Below are 15,595 nucleotides of genomic sequence, written 5' to 3' on the forward strand. Positions count from 1 at the left end.
CTGTTTGTGCACCAACATGCCAACATTAATGTCATGTTGCAAAGGGACAGGGGAGACGGGTGACTGGGGGAGGAGGGGGGCAAATGGAGGGTGGTGGGAGGGTTAAATATGGGTAGAGCAGAGTGAAACAGAACAGCATAGTGTAGCAGGCAGCTGACTGAGAGCGGCAGACTATTGCATCTGTATTGATTGGGCTCCAGCCTTTTCCATTTTCCATGAACTCCTCGGAGCTGCTCCAAGTGGGAGTGATGGGGGGGATTTGCCTGATCTTTATGATATTTCTTTAAACATGATGCTGTCGTTATGCCTCCCTGGGGAAGACACCAGCCATTTCCAGTAAATCAAAGGCTCTGCGTCCCTCGCTGTTTTCCACACACCTTATTTATAACCCCACTAAACCGCCCCCAACACATTGCCACCATTCTCATAAGTGTTTTCTGCCTTTGCAAAATGAATGTTTTCTTTTTTTTTTTCCCCTTCGAGTGCAGCCGTGCTGATGAGGAGGGGCCCCGGCTTAGCCATACTGCACACTTGACCCACTGTTGTGGAGTCCATTGAGCCAATTCGACAGAGTCTGTAATCAACAGTGACAGAAATGACACGGACAATAGATGACAATAATTTGAATTCTATCTGCTTTTGGAGTGGGGGGCCATTTGAACAAGCCTGATCTGATTTACTGTTGCATGAGGACATGGAGAGGCAGATTCTGACTTACGAAAACAGGCCTGAGGTCTTAGCGGGAGCTGGGAGCAGAGTAACCCACATATCCACTAGTGCAGGTGCCCTCTCCATGGATCCAGGTGGTGGCTAATTCACTTTCTTTGTCCCTCCTAATGAATCGTTAATTGGTTTGCATCACCCGCAGCGCCAAGGATAGCAGGTGCTGAGTGCTGCTGGTGATGGAGGCCACTGGCAAGTCTCCTCGCACACACCAGCACCTACATTTAACAGGCCAAATGTCACCTCGCAACATGTAGCATCTTGGCAGTGAAACAGCAAGGACGTGGTCGTAGTTTATACCTTGTTTCTCTTGTTGTCGCAGATTATGTGCAGTAGAAGCCACGCAGCATTTTTCCGGTATGCACATATAAAAGAGAAGCAGGAATGTTTGATTTATCGGCAGGATGCTGTGAGGCTGACCTTTGCTCTCGCTACCATTCATTTATTGCGAGCAATAGGAGAGTTTGCATGCTTTCTGCTCTGTGTAAAAGCGTCAATTTAATGCCTGCAGTGCAAATATTCTGTGCATTGTGAGTTAGGCGTGTGCCAGGATCGTATCAGTCCGTGTTTTCCTTAATGGCATCTTCTCCCCTGCAGGTGGTTGCTCTGAACAAGCGCAGTAAGGAGGCAGAGTCTGCGTTCCTGGGAATCTACAAACAGCTTATCGAGGCCCCAGGTGAGTCTCCCACTAAGACCTGAGATGTGCATCTTCACAAACAACAGCAGCGGCAGCAGCATAAACACCGGTGTTACTCCTAGAATTATCTCTCTCCCTTCCAAGATCCCTCCCCAGAGATCAATTCCCTATCACTGGACCAGGCCTCTAAGTGTACACGCAGAGACATATCATGCATATGTGAAGCAAAAATGTAATTTTCTAACCATAGACAGATATGGTGGAACAGTATATGATACAAGATGCATAAAACCCTATAGCCTGTGGCTCTTATCTGTTTTTCAAAGTCTACGCTCTCAGAGTGGTTTCCAAAACTCTGCGTGAGGCCACTTCAAAACCCAGCACTGGTCCTTGAGTGTAGCCTGGCTGAGGAGCGAACACATCCTTGAGGAGCTTTGCTGTTGATTGTGGAGGGCCAATTAAAATCCCAACTGAAGTCTGGCTCTGTGCAGAACGCAGGTCTGATGAGGCCAATGGGGGGAAAAAGGGGGGAAAGACAGTAAGTTAGAGCGGAGGAAAGACATATTGCGTGTTTATTTAGTTGTTATTTCAATGCCACGCAGGGCACATGTACTGTATTGCTCTTTGTTGCAGGAGACGGCAGCAAAACGCAGCCCAATCTCAGTCTAGATCAGAGAAACACTTGTGGCAGGAGTAGAGAATGCTGTTTACAGATTCAATGAATACAAGATAAAAGTCTGCGTCAGAGAAATAGCGACGGCGGCAACTGACTTTTAAAGGTCTCCATTTTTCCTTGAAGTCCCCTGCTTGATATTGCACCACCACACACATGCACACACCCACACACATACACTCTCACACACTTTGAATGGAGTTATTTCCTTGATAAAAGATAGCTTTCTTTGAAGATGTATTCAGTTTGATTTTCTGACCTATACCTTTTATATCGAGGCCTTAATTCAAGCCCAGGAGGGTCTTGTGAGATATATATTGTCACAAAACTCTCTCAAGTAGCAAATAGAGTCAACTAAGAGTTATGTTATGTTCAAGAACAAAGACTGATAAATTAAAACCAAAAAAACCAAAAAACATCCAACACCTGCTGTTAAGAAAAAGCATTCGTTTGCAGGGTAACGACTATTTTTTTCTCTCCGTGTTTCTTTATATCGAGTGTATTTATTCACCCCGCCTGTGGTCATTATATCGAGTATGCAGGAGTAGACATTCCTGTATCAGGTTACATCAGGTGACGTAGCGCAGCCAACCTCCTACCTCCATTTGACCTTACATTTACAAAGGGAGTCTGTTTCACTGTAGCACTGCGACTCATACAGAGTGAAGCGAGTTGTTTTCACTCTCAGCACTCAGCAAAGGTCAGGGAGTTAGCTATGGTACTGAACACCATGAGGCAGTCATTGCTTGTAACTCCACGGGAGCATGATTTAATACTGTAATAACTACTCAATGAAAACTGTAATAACAGCGTAATGATAAACCAGAGCTCCTTACGTTTAGTGCAACATTGATTTTTATTACTCAGCTGAGCAGAGGTGACAAAATTACAGAACGAAGCTGACAGAAAAACTACTACTTGCTTTTTTGAACTTAAAAGTAATTTTTAAGAAGAATTTCCACAATTTGGATTACATGCTATATGTACTACTAGTATTACTATCAAAGAGCATTAAATTGTCATTTTCAGACAATACAAATTAATATTACATTACTCTCAAATTAAGGTGTAGCCTCCTCAGTATTCATTAAAGGTCTTCCTTTTTTACAATCTTAAAAGCATCACTCTGCACACGACTGTCTGCACCTGCACTTGTCTACCACAGTGACAGTCACCGTGCTACCCACTGCACTCATGGTGTCACAGCTTTGCTTTTTTAACTTGTAGGTAAATAAAACACTGAGCAATTAGCAATTAAGGTACTAATTGAGGCAAAATCAAAAGAGCACTACTTAAAAAATAAACAATTTTGAAATATCTGTCAAATATCAATTCGGGACAGCTCTGTATGCTCATCTGTTTCTCTGTTATTCACCACAATAACCTTGCCATGGCTGATGTCATTTGGATGACTCCCTTTCATATTTTGGTGTATTGCTTTTGTTATTGCCTGGTCTGTGAGTAGCAACATACATGCACACAGAGCCACAGTTTTTATTTGGCTAGCTTTGTGAGGACAGCCTCGTACCTCTAAGTTTAACAGTTGAACATAAATGGCAAGACTGCACTCGAACCAAATTTTAACTTTCCCTTTAAAATTAAGCTCTTAAAGTTGTCTGGATGCTCCAGCTCGCTGTCTTCCCATTCTGCACAGCTACGTTTTTAACAGGCACAGTCACATAACTGTTCTCAGTAACATCTGACACGTTTATAGGACATCTGTAAATTGTAACTGTGACCAAAGGAAGCTAGGTTACACTGAATACACAGGCTTTTTAAAGGAGAATTAAATAACTTAATTGGAACCTCCCTCTAATCATTTTTTTGCTCCACTTGCCACTCATAAAATATTACATTATCCTGTAATGATGTGGCCAGGGTCTCCATGTCTGTCTGCTAGAATGTCTCACTCTGCAGTTGCCTACTCACTGTCACATGGTGTGGTTTGATCTCAGCAGCCAAACAACAGTCAGAGCACTGAGTGCTTATGTTTTTGGGCCTTCCAGTATCTGCCATCTGTGAGAAGGGCCTACAGTATCCTGCGCGTGTTTGTCACTGTACATCTTGCTGCTTGTGTCCAAGGTCAACCCCCCCCCCCTCCCCGCCCACCTCTCGCTAGAATGGATGACTCCAGGTACACCGGAGGACAGTCATTTGGCTGTGGCCCCACTTCATTTCTCTCTGCCCCTCAAACACAACAGTGAGCTTTCCCACCATTCCCCCAACAAACGCTACAGCTCATGTATTTTTAATCTTTTGACAGATGCAATTATTCTTTACACGCCGTGCTCGTTAATCTTAATGCAGTTATTACTATTCATTGCAGGACGTTTTTCCCCTCCTATTATTTTATTTGAAAGTGCCTCTCCCTCAGTGTGTGTGTGTGTGTGTGCGTCCGTGTGCACGCTCAGTGTGTGCCGGCACCAAGCCTGTGGTCCAATCAGAGCGGGCCGACAGCGGAGTTAATGAATGCAAGAGGAGAACAAGGAAAGAAGGGGGGAGGGGCCCCCTAGTGCAGAGGCTCAATAAGTGACCTGTTGTATATGGATATCATTAACATGTGGTCACATATCAGTTATTCACTTTGCAACGCACGCTATCGGCTCCAAAAAGCCGTATCCATTACAGTTGTGAGATTCCAGCGTGATAATGCTGCGGTTTGTTAATGCTGCTGTTCAGATTGCAACAGTAAACTCAGAGCAGAAATAACTTTTTGATGCGAGTGATTGAAGTGATTTTTTTCGTCTCCTTTCATGAGGCCCCTAAGCCGAGATGTCAATCCGCTGGAGTGTTTCATTAGCGTTCTATATTTTGATTTGCCTGTGACATCTCCCCATGCTGTGCAGTGTAACTCCTACCCAGTCTGGGGCTTGAAAGAGGCCTGTTAACAGTGTTTCCCTAACAATGTTTATATCACCTCCACATGGTTTTGATCAGCGCACATAAACACCTCCTGATCACTGAATGCTGAAAAACAGTGGCAGCTTCTGCCCGAATTCATCGGTTTCCCAGAGATGCTCCCGACTTCGTCTCTGTCTTCTTCTTCCTCGCCTTCTCTCCTGGAGTGTGCGCGTGTGCGTGCGCGTGCCTGCATGTTCGAGTGGCGTTTGAACGTCTGCGTTTGTTGCCACCTCTGTGAGAGCAAGGAGGCCCTGTCGCCAGGGGCGTAGCCCTGAGACTGACGCTCCAGGTGTTTGCTCTTCCTCTCCTCCTCGCAGTTCACACACTCATCCCTCAGGATCCACCCCGCTCCCCCTCTCCTTTAGAACACATCGCCTTTTATCTGAGCGGGGAGCTCACTGAGACTTTCTGAAGATTCTGATCTGAATACACCCCTCTAAGTGTGTATGTGTGTCTGTGTTGGGGCCTACGGCGTGTCTGATGTGTGTCTATTTATGTGGAAATGTTATGACAACAGCGCTTGCTAGTGGTGACCGCGAGCACTGCAGACGAGAGCCCAGGCACAAGCAGCTTTTTTGCCACATTAAGGCGCGCGTCGTCTCATGTTAGGAGATGCTTGTAAGTGCCTCACATATTCACATCAGATGTTTCCCTCGGCTATGAGATTATCTGAACGCAGCACGCTGACCTTAGTAATTCAGAGTTGTTCAGATGCATAAAGAATAGTTGTCCTTCTTCAACCTCCCATATACAAATGCGAGCACCAGCAAGAGAGGCCTGCAAGGCACGGCGAGCTGGCTTTATTGTAATCGTGCAGCTGAGTACCTACAGTCAGGAGGAGAGCGAAGGAGAAGTGCCTTGTGCATTTGTGGCAGTCCTGTTGGAAAATAAGGGCATATAAAAGCTGATGGAAAAATGAAAGCTCTCTGGGCGGGACGAGATTATGCACAAGTGATTAATAAGAGCAGTAATAAACAAAGGCCCAGGAGATGTTTGAGGTGCTTAATAATGCATTATGTTCATAAAAGAGCCGGGGCCTCTCCAACTGATCCCTGTGGAGTAGGAGACCCCAGAGGGACCAGGAGAGTGTGCTCTTAAAAGACAGCAGCGTGTGTGTGTTTGTGTGCACGTGTGTAGGAATGTATGTGTGTGCGTGCGTGTCTAACCAAAGTATTCAAAAAAATGTTAAAACAATAGGCCGGTATATTTGATGAGGTTAAATCATTGTGATTTGTCTTACAAGTCTAATAAAACAAGACTGGGAGGTAGGTGGTTTTATCATTGTCACATTTCCAGTGAAGTTTGGTTTGGATGTTATTGGCACATCTTTTTTTTTTTCACTGCAGCATCTCGTGTTAATTTTAAATGCTGTCTAGCTCTACTCTTTGTTCCAAAGCCCCGGTCTTTGTTCTGAGCTTTAAAATGTCTCGGTATTGATGTCATTCCTTCTTCGTCCTTCAGTCTGTCAAACAAAGACGCAGAACGGCAATGAAAAAGAACAGGTTAAAAAGTTTCTCTTTCAGCTTTGTTTTGTTCGCGCACACAAAAGCCTCCGCTTCCCACAATCATATTTTTTCATTCCACCTTCTATCTTTTTTCATTATTTTTTTATTTATTTATTTTTTATTTTAGCATTTTCTCACTCCTGCCACATCAAGGTAAAGCGAGACTTGGGTTTGCTATCTGAATATCAAATGCTCGTTGGTTTAAAATACGCCACAAAAGGAACAAAGTTATGTTTCTGAATTTGCTGCAAGTGGTTTGTGTTTCTTCTAATCAAAACTAATCCTTGACTGGTTGCGGGAAAGAGGCACCGTTTTATTCGATACATCTTATGTCACGATGCATTGTGTGCGAAGGTGAGAGCGAAGCTTTAGTGTTCTGTCAACCTAGTTTTAATCCTTGACAACAATATTACAGCAGTCTTGCTGTTTGTTGCAGCAGCGCCAGAGCATGTTTATGGACCTTGAAGTCCACTCAGAGGGGGAAAAAAAACAAGACTGTTTTGAATGAAAAGAAAAAACCTTGGAGCACAGCCTTGTAAATTAATTTGTTCGTGTTGTATGATGGGAACACAGCTGGCCTCATTAACATGCGCACAACAAATAATTATAGCGGTTTTTTTTTCTTCTCTCTTCAGCCAGCCAATGCTTGGCTAATGGGCTTGCTGGGTTAATTATGTCAGAGCGTAATTACACAGGGCCCAGGGAGACATAATGGTGCACCCTACTGCGCCCACACCGCCTAATGATGGTGTATCGCTGACAGGGCCAAGACGGACCGCCCCGACACACCTGCTTGTCTTGGCGCACGCCACGCTCGTCCACCCCCACCCACCTAGACGCACAGCCTGAACCTGTGCACCCTCCTCCTCCCCCCCGGTGCCACACGCCGTCCGCCGAGCCAGGCTCTGACTGCTGGACCGAAGGCTCACCCAGACACACAGTAGCTGCTTTGAGATGTGTAACAGCACAGAAACAGCAGCACAGTGACCACAAGCAAGGAGCTACAGGGTGGTAACCTCATTATCGCTCAGCTAAAGTGATGAAACTCAATATCAACACAGCGAGTGAGGTGGCGTGAAAACTTTAAAAAGTCACGCTAACCTTTTGTTGAGGATCAGTTGGGGTTACATTAATCAAATGGGTATTGTTTATGTAGTTTGGCCTTCGCTTATGTTGGTATTAATTACATTGTAATTTCTAATTAAGGATGCACACACAGCAAGATGAGCGAGACAGCCAGAATGAAAATCTGCAGCACGCCCATGCATCTTCTCTACTTCCAGTTTTCTCGCATACAGTTAACGATTAGTGGCAACTTCTCATGGATGCGGACGATTAAGAAAGAAACCGTGTACAGCGTCATCAATAATGTGGCGACATCAGTGTGAAACAGTATTTTATGTTAACCTGTTGTTTTTTTCATACTTATATCTAAGTTTTGCAGAACACCTGACCGGTTCAGGGTTTAAAATATGGTCTTTACCACAGACTGTATATAAAAGATGGATGTATTCACTGTGAACTTCCCAACACGTTCTCAATCTCAAAGCGTAACATTTTGCGCTAGGTGACAAATCGTCAACATATTATGCTTGCGGACACCCATCACGTCCCTAAATGATGAGATCAGAAAAATGAGGAAACATGAGAACCGTTTGGAATCAATCTACACATGTTCAGTCATTTTACTTAAATCGCTTTGGAAAACGCTATTTAACATCATTAAAGTGCTGGTTAAGGTTAGGGATAAGGTTATGGTTATGTTTAGGGCTGGAATACATGGCTGGAACGTGTATTACCACGTTTATACCATTATGATTCTACTGGATTTCACCCATAACCCAGCGCATAGCATAACAACAGGGAAGGTCACCTTTCGCGTTCCTCAGGAACACCGCGGGATGTGACAAATTGTCAGGATGTTACGCCTCGGGAGTGAAAATGGGCTGGAACTTCCCCCTTGTGCTTTTTTGTTTTTCGAGCCAGAAGTGACCACATGTGGATGAGATGGAGGCGTTCAGCAAGTCGCATTCATAGCCTTTATGGGTGGATGCCAAATTTTTGTTTGGCATATTAATAAAATTCTGTTATTTCACACACCAAATTGGCTAATGGTGCAGTTAAGCTCATAGCCAGTCAGTGATATTTAAAATTAAAATTTAAAATTGCATGTGAAAATGCTCCAAAAGGCATCAACAGCACAGACGATGAGAGACCAAGTCCAGGGACTTCACGTGATGCCAGACAGATGTCTCGCAGCTGCCACCTGTCACTCAAAATGGCCTTTTAGCCATAAATAATATTTTTAGAAGTTTAAAAAATGAATGCATGAATAATTCACTCCGGTACATCTGTCACCTACTTGGAAACTAAAACAAATTTATGTATATTTCACTTGTAAAGTTGGATATTTTAACATTAGTTGATGTTGAGTGACTTACTTTTGAGGCAAACCTCAAGTGGTCATTTGAGGAACTGCAGTTTTTGATACCTGGAAGTTGCTGCTCGGGCTTTACAGTGTATATAATGACATTTACAAAACTAAAAATGTCTTGATGTTAACTAAAAAAGGAGTTGACTGGATCAAGAAACACAAGAAGTCAGCCAGGCAGACATATTATTACCAGCCTCCCTCATTTAGAAGAGGAAGAAAATCTCACTCTGTTCAGTGGCAGCGATTTCAGTGTTCGCACACTTGGACCTATATTAACCAGAGAAAACGATGCATTAAATGTCCTGTGATTTATTAGCTGAAACGACCCACTGTTGCCCAGTCACTTACCACGACCTGAGAGTGCACATCCAATCATCCATAATTAAGATAAGGGATGAATTAAATGGAACCATTTATTTGGGCAGACTCTGGTGTGACTCGCACAACGTACATAAAGCCTCATCAGCTGCATTATATTTCTTGATTGGCGGGAATGTGAACTTTAAGGTTAGTGTTGAATTCCTCTCCAATTCCAGTTTTTTAATGTTGGATTTAGGACCAGAGCTGCTCTAAGAAGAACCTCCATCAATTAGTAGCTCTATTTTCCAAAGTTAGCCGCAGTCTTTCTGGACTCTCCTTGAGTAACTGTAGATCCGAGCCCCTTGGAGAATATCTTCTCTGCTCTACTTTGATGGGGGTTAATTTTGTATACAGACTTAAGTTATATCCCTTCACTTTAAATTTGACTTTACTTTACTCCCCTGCCACTGATTGATAATCCTGGCTTGTCCATGCGTGAAAGATCCCTTACTATAATCTCTGTCCTTTGATCATTAAAAGTTGAAAGGATATATGGGAAAGAGGCTGATAAAGTGATTTCTGTGACAGTGGGTCGATGGAATAGCAGTGCTTTAAGTCATCCTGTTTGTCTTAGAAGAGCTGTGCTCTTAATAGTGATGTCCCTCGTGACTGATGCAATATCTCTACAGTTGGTGTAACAATGAATGCAGACAATGTTTGACTGTAAACGGTCCTGGGAAAAATAGCTCAATCAATTAAATGGCCCAAAATGTTTGTCTGATGAAAATGCAGATATGGCGAGCTGCAATGTTCGAGCAGGATTTCAACAAATTGCACGTTGCAGAAGTTTTCGGCTCTTTGATGAGCGTTTATTATTTCGTGGCCTGCTGGTTCAGAGTTTGCATTCTCTCGGTGGCATCTGGCAAAGTTTAAATGTCTGTGGCTCCAACTTCTTATGAAAAGTCACTTCAGTCAGTGCCCATACTGAAGAAGGGATCCAATTGGGTTCCACACAGAAGTCTAAGATGAGTGGATGAAAGCTGTGGGAGAAAAGTTTGTGCAGCAAAGCAGCGATTTTCCTCCTCTTTTAGAGTTTTGAAGGGCTGCGGTGTGTCTGTGCATCTGCGTGTATGTGTGTGTGTGTGTGGGTGAGTGTGAATGTGTGCGCGTGGCTCTTGCTCCCCCCCCCCACTTGTCAAGGAGCTCCCCTGAGCTTCCTTCTCTGTGCTTTGGCACTAGAAGTCACCTCCTTTGGTGTTCGGCAGGCAGGTACACAACAGGAGCAGCTCTCTCTCTCTGAGCTGTTGAACTTTTCGGGAGGGGAAAAAAGGGAAGGGGAAGATTAAAAACAGCCCTGTGATGTGGAGTGCCGAGCTGCCTCCTGAGAATTCCTGGCATAATAATTTAAATGATCAAATGATACAGAGGAGACTTGTTAGCTGAGAAACAGCCTCCTAGTTGGCCCCATGGGCCTGGTGCTGCCGCGCATGCATTGCAAAACAGCTCCTCTGTTGTGCTAAAGAATCCCGCTTTTTTTTTAACCTCCTTTTCAGGAGCAGAGTTTTTCTACACTTTGCCTAGGTGTATACATGGGACTTAAGTCTCCGTCACATATTCATTGTAATCTCTCTTTTTTTTTGTCTTCTTTGCCATTCATCAGCATGTGAGAGGACTCATTAGATTAGATTTTTGAACATGTGAAGGGTCGGAACAGCACTTGTGTCATTAGGTCCAGGCTGTGAAATTTTCAAAGGCGGCTGAGTGGGGAAAGTCTAAGAGTCACTCTTTGGAAACAAGTCTCAGCGGAATAGCCTGCTTCTGTTGAAAGTGCGAAGCAGAAAACTCTGTAATGTGCTTCACAGACAGTGCACACAGTTAAACAGCTATTTTGCTTTTTTTGAAAAGTAGAAGTGTATGGGTATCATGTGAATCTCAGTTGTTCTTTCCGCACAGATTTGTTTGCGCGTGTTTCCACAGATCCCGCTCCTGTGCTGGAGGCCTCACATTCCCTGGAGGAAAGGCTGCAGCAGCTTCAGAGTTCAGCCCCAGACAGCGAGGCCCTGGTACGGGAGATCAGTGGGTACTGGAAGAAACACCTGGAGTGCCTTGAAAAGACAGGTCAGCCTCAAATCATCTACATTAAGCGCCTGCTGCAGTACGTGTCTGCGGGTATACGAAGCTTCATTAAAATATACCTGGACTTGAAATATATCTGAGTATCTGAGGAAGTGTGTAAAAGCAACATCGTTACATAAAATAAACTGTCGTGTTTATTTCACTTTACCCACTCACGGCTCTTCATTTACACAGAGCCCACAGAGGACGATCAGGCAATCTCAGACACAGCAGTGAATAAAGAGGCCCCAGAATCCAGCTCTCCAGCCGCCCTGATGACCCCGAACAGCACCCCGGCTTCTGGGGCCCCAGACTCCCCACAGCAGAACCACCGGGATCGAGCTAATGATGGCGGGTGAGAGCTAGTTTTTAATTTATAAAAATAATAAATTGTTGTTATAGCCTGTGCCACACAGAGGTTTGTAATTCTTAATTAAATGTGTAATTGAAGATTATAGAAATGTTATAAACATTTTCTAGCTCATGCTGACTTTACACTGACTTTATTATTCTCATGTAGAGGTTTGTTATTTTGGGAATCTGTTGGAAAACAGGCTTTAATATTCCATTTTACACCGCTGCACCTTTTCTCACCCTGTCTGAAATATACCTTTTTAGCTCCCATCCCTTTTTCACAAGGGATCACCACAGCAGGTAGCTCCACATGTTTGATTTGTCAGATTTTTACACTGGATACCCCAAAGTATTTCCAGTACTTACAGAAATGAACCAGCCTATTCTTTTTGCTGTTATTTTTTTTGCTTGTTAGGCCAATCCCATCTTTTTAGGACTTAACTCCTAAAATAGCAAAAAATGAGGCAAGACTGCTTACTTCATATAGCTGCTGACTGCTAACAAATCCATTTTGGCTTCTGTGCCTTCTAACATTGTCTCTGGGTGATAATTTTACACATAAATGTAAACAATATCACAACACAGTCATTTCTGTAACTTATGTGAAGCCATTTGCGGTTTAAAAAATGACTCTAATGGCCGTGTTTTCACCACATAATGCTGCAGAAACATAAAAATATGTTCATACACCTTACATACACAAAATGTAAATTTGGCTGTATAAAAATATAGTGTTTGTGAGCCCAGTGAGCAGGAGAGAAGCAAACAGATGGTAAAATTACCCAGATTAGCTGCGCACCATGCTAACACTAAGCGTTTGGGGATTTTCCTTTTATGGTGGGGATATTACCGTCAGAACTAAAAGTTATATACTGGGTCTTCAGTTCCTCAGATGTTGGGAATACATGAAAATGTTTTGGTCCACTCCTGCAACACACAGCTAACATTTTGTGTACCTTGCTAACATATTTTAAAGTTAGCAAAAGCAGCTCTAGCAAGGCAGTAATGGCGGACTGTGAAGCAGCTGACTGCATCTGGATCTTTTAAGGCAGCTGCTTGTTCTTTGTCTGAAATTTTGCAAAATTAGTTGCTAGAAGGGTATCATGTTAGCATGTTGCATAGCGACATGGATAGGGAACAGAAGAAAAGCCTGGTAGTATATTAGCAGTATTTCCAGATTGGGATGGACTACCCTGTATACTGGAAAACTTTTTATAGTGGGCAAAAATGGGCAAAAGAATGTGGCTAACCTGAAAAAGCTAGTAAAATGATTTTAAATTTGAGCTAAAACTGGCTTCTAGTGTGTGTGTGGTTTGGTGTCTGTAGTGAGCAATCATGAGGAATGGTTGCAAACACCCCACTTTATCTACATGCATCAAATGTGGCCCAAAACACGTCAGCATTTCAGTAATTTAAAGCATTTTCTACTTTGCATTTTACCTTTGCTCTTTCTACTTGGTTTTGATTAACATATTAAAGTGCGCGTTAACGTATGGCCATGATGTAGGCAGGAACTGACAAGAGTTTCTTTTCTCAGGGAGGAGGAGGAGAGCGCTGATGTTAGCTTGGCTGACAGACTATCAGAGGCCGAGGAGAAGATCAAAGTTCTGCATTCATGTAAGTGGTTTAAACACTGGCATGTGCTGTAGCTGTTAGATTTAATATCAACCCATTAAAGAACCATTGCTTGTCTAATTGCAGTATGGTGCCCCCTGCTGCAACACTGCTCCCTGATTGGTGCTCGTGTTTACATAAATAAAAATGGGAAGTTGATATATTTTGTCAGTGTAAGTTGTGTACTGTTATAGGATAATGTCAGCTGTTAAACTTAACTTATAACAAGCTGTGTTTTGAATCTGGAACGGATATTGATCCATCTTGAAATTGGACCTGTACAAGGTAAAAGTTCCTGTGTCTTTTTTTTTTCTTTTAACATTAATTTCTGACTCCCCCCTGTGTGTTTCTCATTAGCTTTGAACACTGCACAGACAGAGCTGCTGGAGCTGCGGTGTAAATACAACCAGGAGATGACGAACAAGTAAGAGTCTGCCTCTCATCTCACGTTTTCTGTTTACTTTGGCACACATTTCCAAATTTCAGAGGTTTTTCCCCGGTCCCTCCCGCAGTCGTGACGGCCGCACGCCGGCATCACTGTAGCATTTCGAGCGCTCAAGCCTCTCTTATTTTACCTACATAAACTCGCGTCCAGTGTAGAGCTGAGGAATGCCATTGTAAAAGCAGAGAGTGAGAGTGACTCAGCCACTAATGCAGGTCGATGAGAGAGGTCTATGTTTGCTTTCACTGGCAGCTGGGCCTTGACAGCCCTCAAGAAGAATTGCTTCATTTAAAGATTGCTTCAGAAAACACTCTACCTTGTCCTGGTCTTTGAGCGCAATGTATCCACCACACGGCTGAAATGAATCTGAGCTTGTATGAAGGATGTCGATAGACATTCAAAGTAAACACTCCTTTGTTTGGGTTGTGCTCTAGAGCACAGTCAGCCGCTGCTAATGGATTTTCTCCCAGGCTTAATCCTTGGCGCAATTGAACTGATGTCTCCAGACCCGCTGCCATCCATTTTGTCGGATTGGACACATTTTCAGTTTGGCCTTACCTTTTTGCAAAGAGCCGCGATGTGAAAGAGCATCTCTGTCATGCAGTTTGTCATACTGTGTGCGCGTGTTGCCCCGGATGCATTCCTCAAGGCCGACAGTAGCAGCAGCGACCTCGCAGCTCAAGCTGCAGCTATCCCGCCCTGACCCCAAGCGTCTGAGCGCCGTGCCGGGCCTCTATTAGTCTCACTGACTCTTTCCTCGGTGCTGATAAGAAAAACTATTTGTCTGCCTCGGCTTGAGTAGCTGAACAGGTAATCAATACAAAACATTTTCCGTAGTGCACAAGTTCATTAAACGTGGAACTGACACCTGTTAGTGTTTACTGTCAGGAGGACGCCATCTATACAGGCCTTATTGGGCATGCCCAGGACCCTTTAAAACTGGGGCTGCACCAACTGCAAGAACGGGATTGGTCAGAGACATCATCTGACAGATAGCTGCACTACAGCCACGTTCACACATGCATTGCATTCCTGAACTTTGCTCATACATACCTGACAGAAGTGCATGTGAGAATATTGATGTCCAATCAGACATTTGCATTCATACCTGCACTACCTTGGTTGTCATGCAAAGCCACCTCGTGTTGATGAGTGAATAACGCAGCTTACCTCCTGGTGCATTTATAAGTAGTGCATGGATGCCATGTGTCCTGCCTCCTGCACGCTCAAGCCACAAGTCTAGCTCCTCTAAACTTTGCAGAAGTGTGCACCACATATGAGAGAGAGCAGCTGATTCTCCCAAAATTATCAAGTTCATTTGTCTTAATGTCTTATGCACAAGTATTGAAAGATTGTATTTGTGTGTTCTTGTGATCCCATTGGATTAATGATTTTTCAGGTAATCACAGCTTTTGATGTGAGACAATGGAGGAGATAGGCGCAAACATGAAAGATAATGAGGGTTTGGCTGAATATAGTTAGTTTAATAAGGATTTAAAAAGTCTGATGTGTTCTTTGAACAGTTTTATTTCCTTTGGTTAAAAAGGACTGCTGTGTCCCGAAACTTGAGAAACCTATGTGCATATTTAAATCAATCACAGCGTTCTCGTTAATTCATCCTTATCTACCTTTTGAAAATCTGATCCCATGTGTGCAAAATGAAACTGTTGAACTTCAAACACACCTCATGAATAATCCTGCTGAGCTTCTGTTTAAATTAGACTTCTCTGATTGTTAGATGTATGGAGGCTGGAAGTTGGAGTTCAGCCTCAAGAGTTCTGAGGGGGAAAAAAACATGATTCGTGTATGCATCCGCTCGCTCGGCCGCTGACGTTGTGCCATCAGGACTGTTTTGGGGTATCTAGGATTATTAATGACCTGGGTTTACATAGACACC

At 43.5% G+C, this 15,595-nt stretch overlaps 1 protein-coding gene across 1 annotated transcript in view; it reads left to right on the top strand.

Moving 5' to 3' along the window:
* The window catches only part of cux2b (cut-like homeobox 2b), a 95,240-nt gene that overhangs the window by 62,940 nt on the left and 16,705 nt on the right, over nucleotides 1-15,595 (top strand). Inside the window, exons 4-8 of the mRNA XM_039620885.1 lie at nucleotides 1,321-1,399; nucleotides 11,151-11,291; nucleotides 11,484-11,643; nucleotides 13,180-13,259; nucleotides 13,614-13,680. Coding sequence (XP_039476819.1) covers nucleotides 1,321-1,399; nucleotides 11,151-11,291; nucleotides 11,484-11,643; nucleotides 13,180-13,259; nucleotides 13,614-13,680 — 527 coding nt within the window. The remainder of the gene's footprint in view (nucleotides 1-1,320; nucleotides 1,400-11,150; nucleotides 11,292-11,483; nucleotides 11,644-13,179; nucleotides 13,260-13,613; nucleotides 13,681-15,595) is intronic.

The sequence above is a fragment of the Oreochromis aureus genome, linkage group 12 (genome assembly GCF_013358895.1).
Source record: "Oreochromis aureus strain Israel breed Guangdong linkage group 12, ZZ_aureus, whole genome shotgun sequence".
Taxonomy (NCBI): Eukaryota; Metazoa; Chordata; class Actinopteri; order Cichliformes; family Cichlidae; genus Oreochromis; species Oreochromis aureus.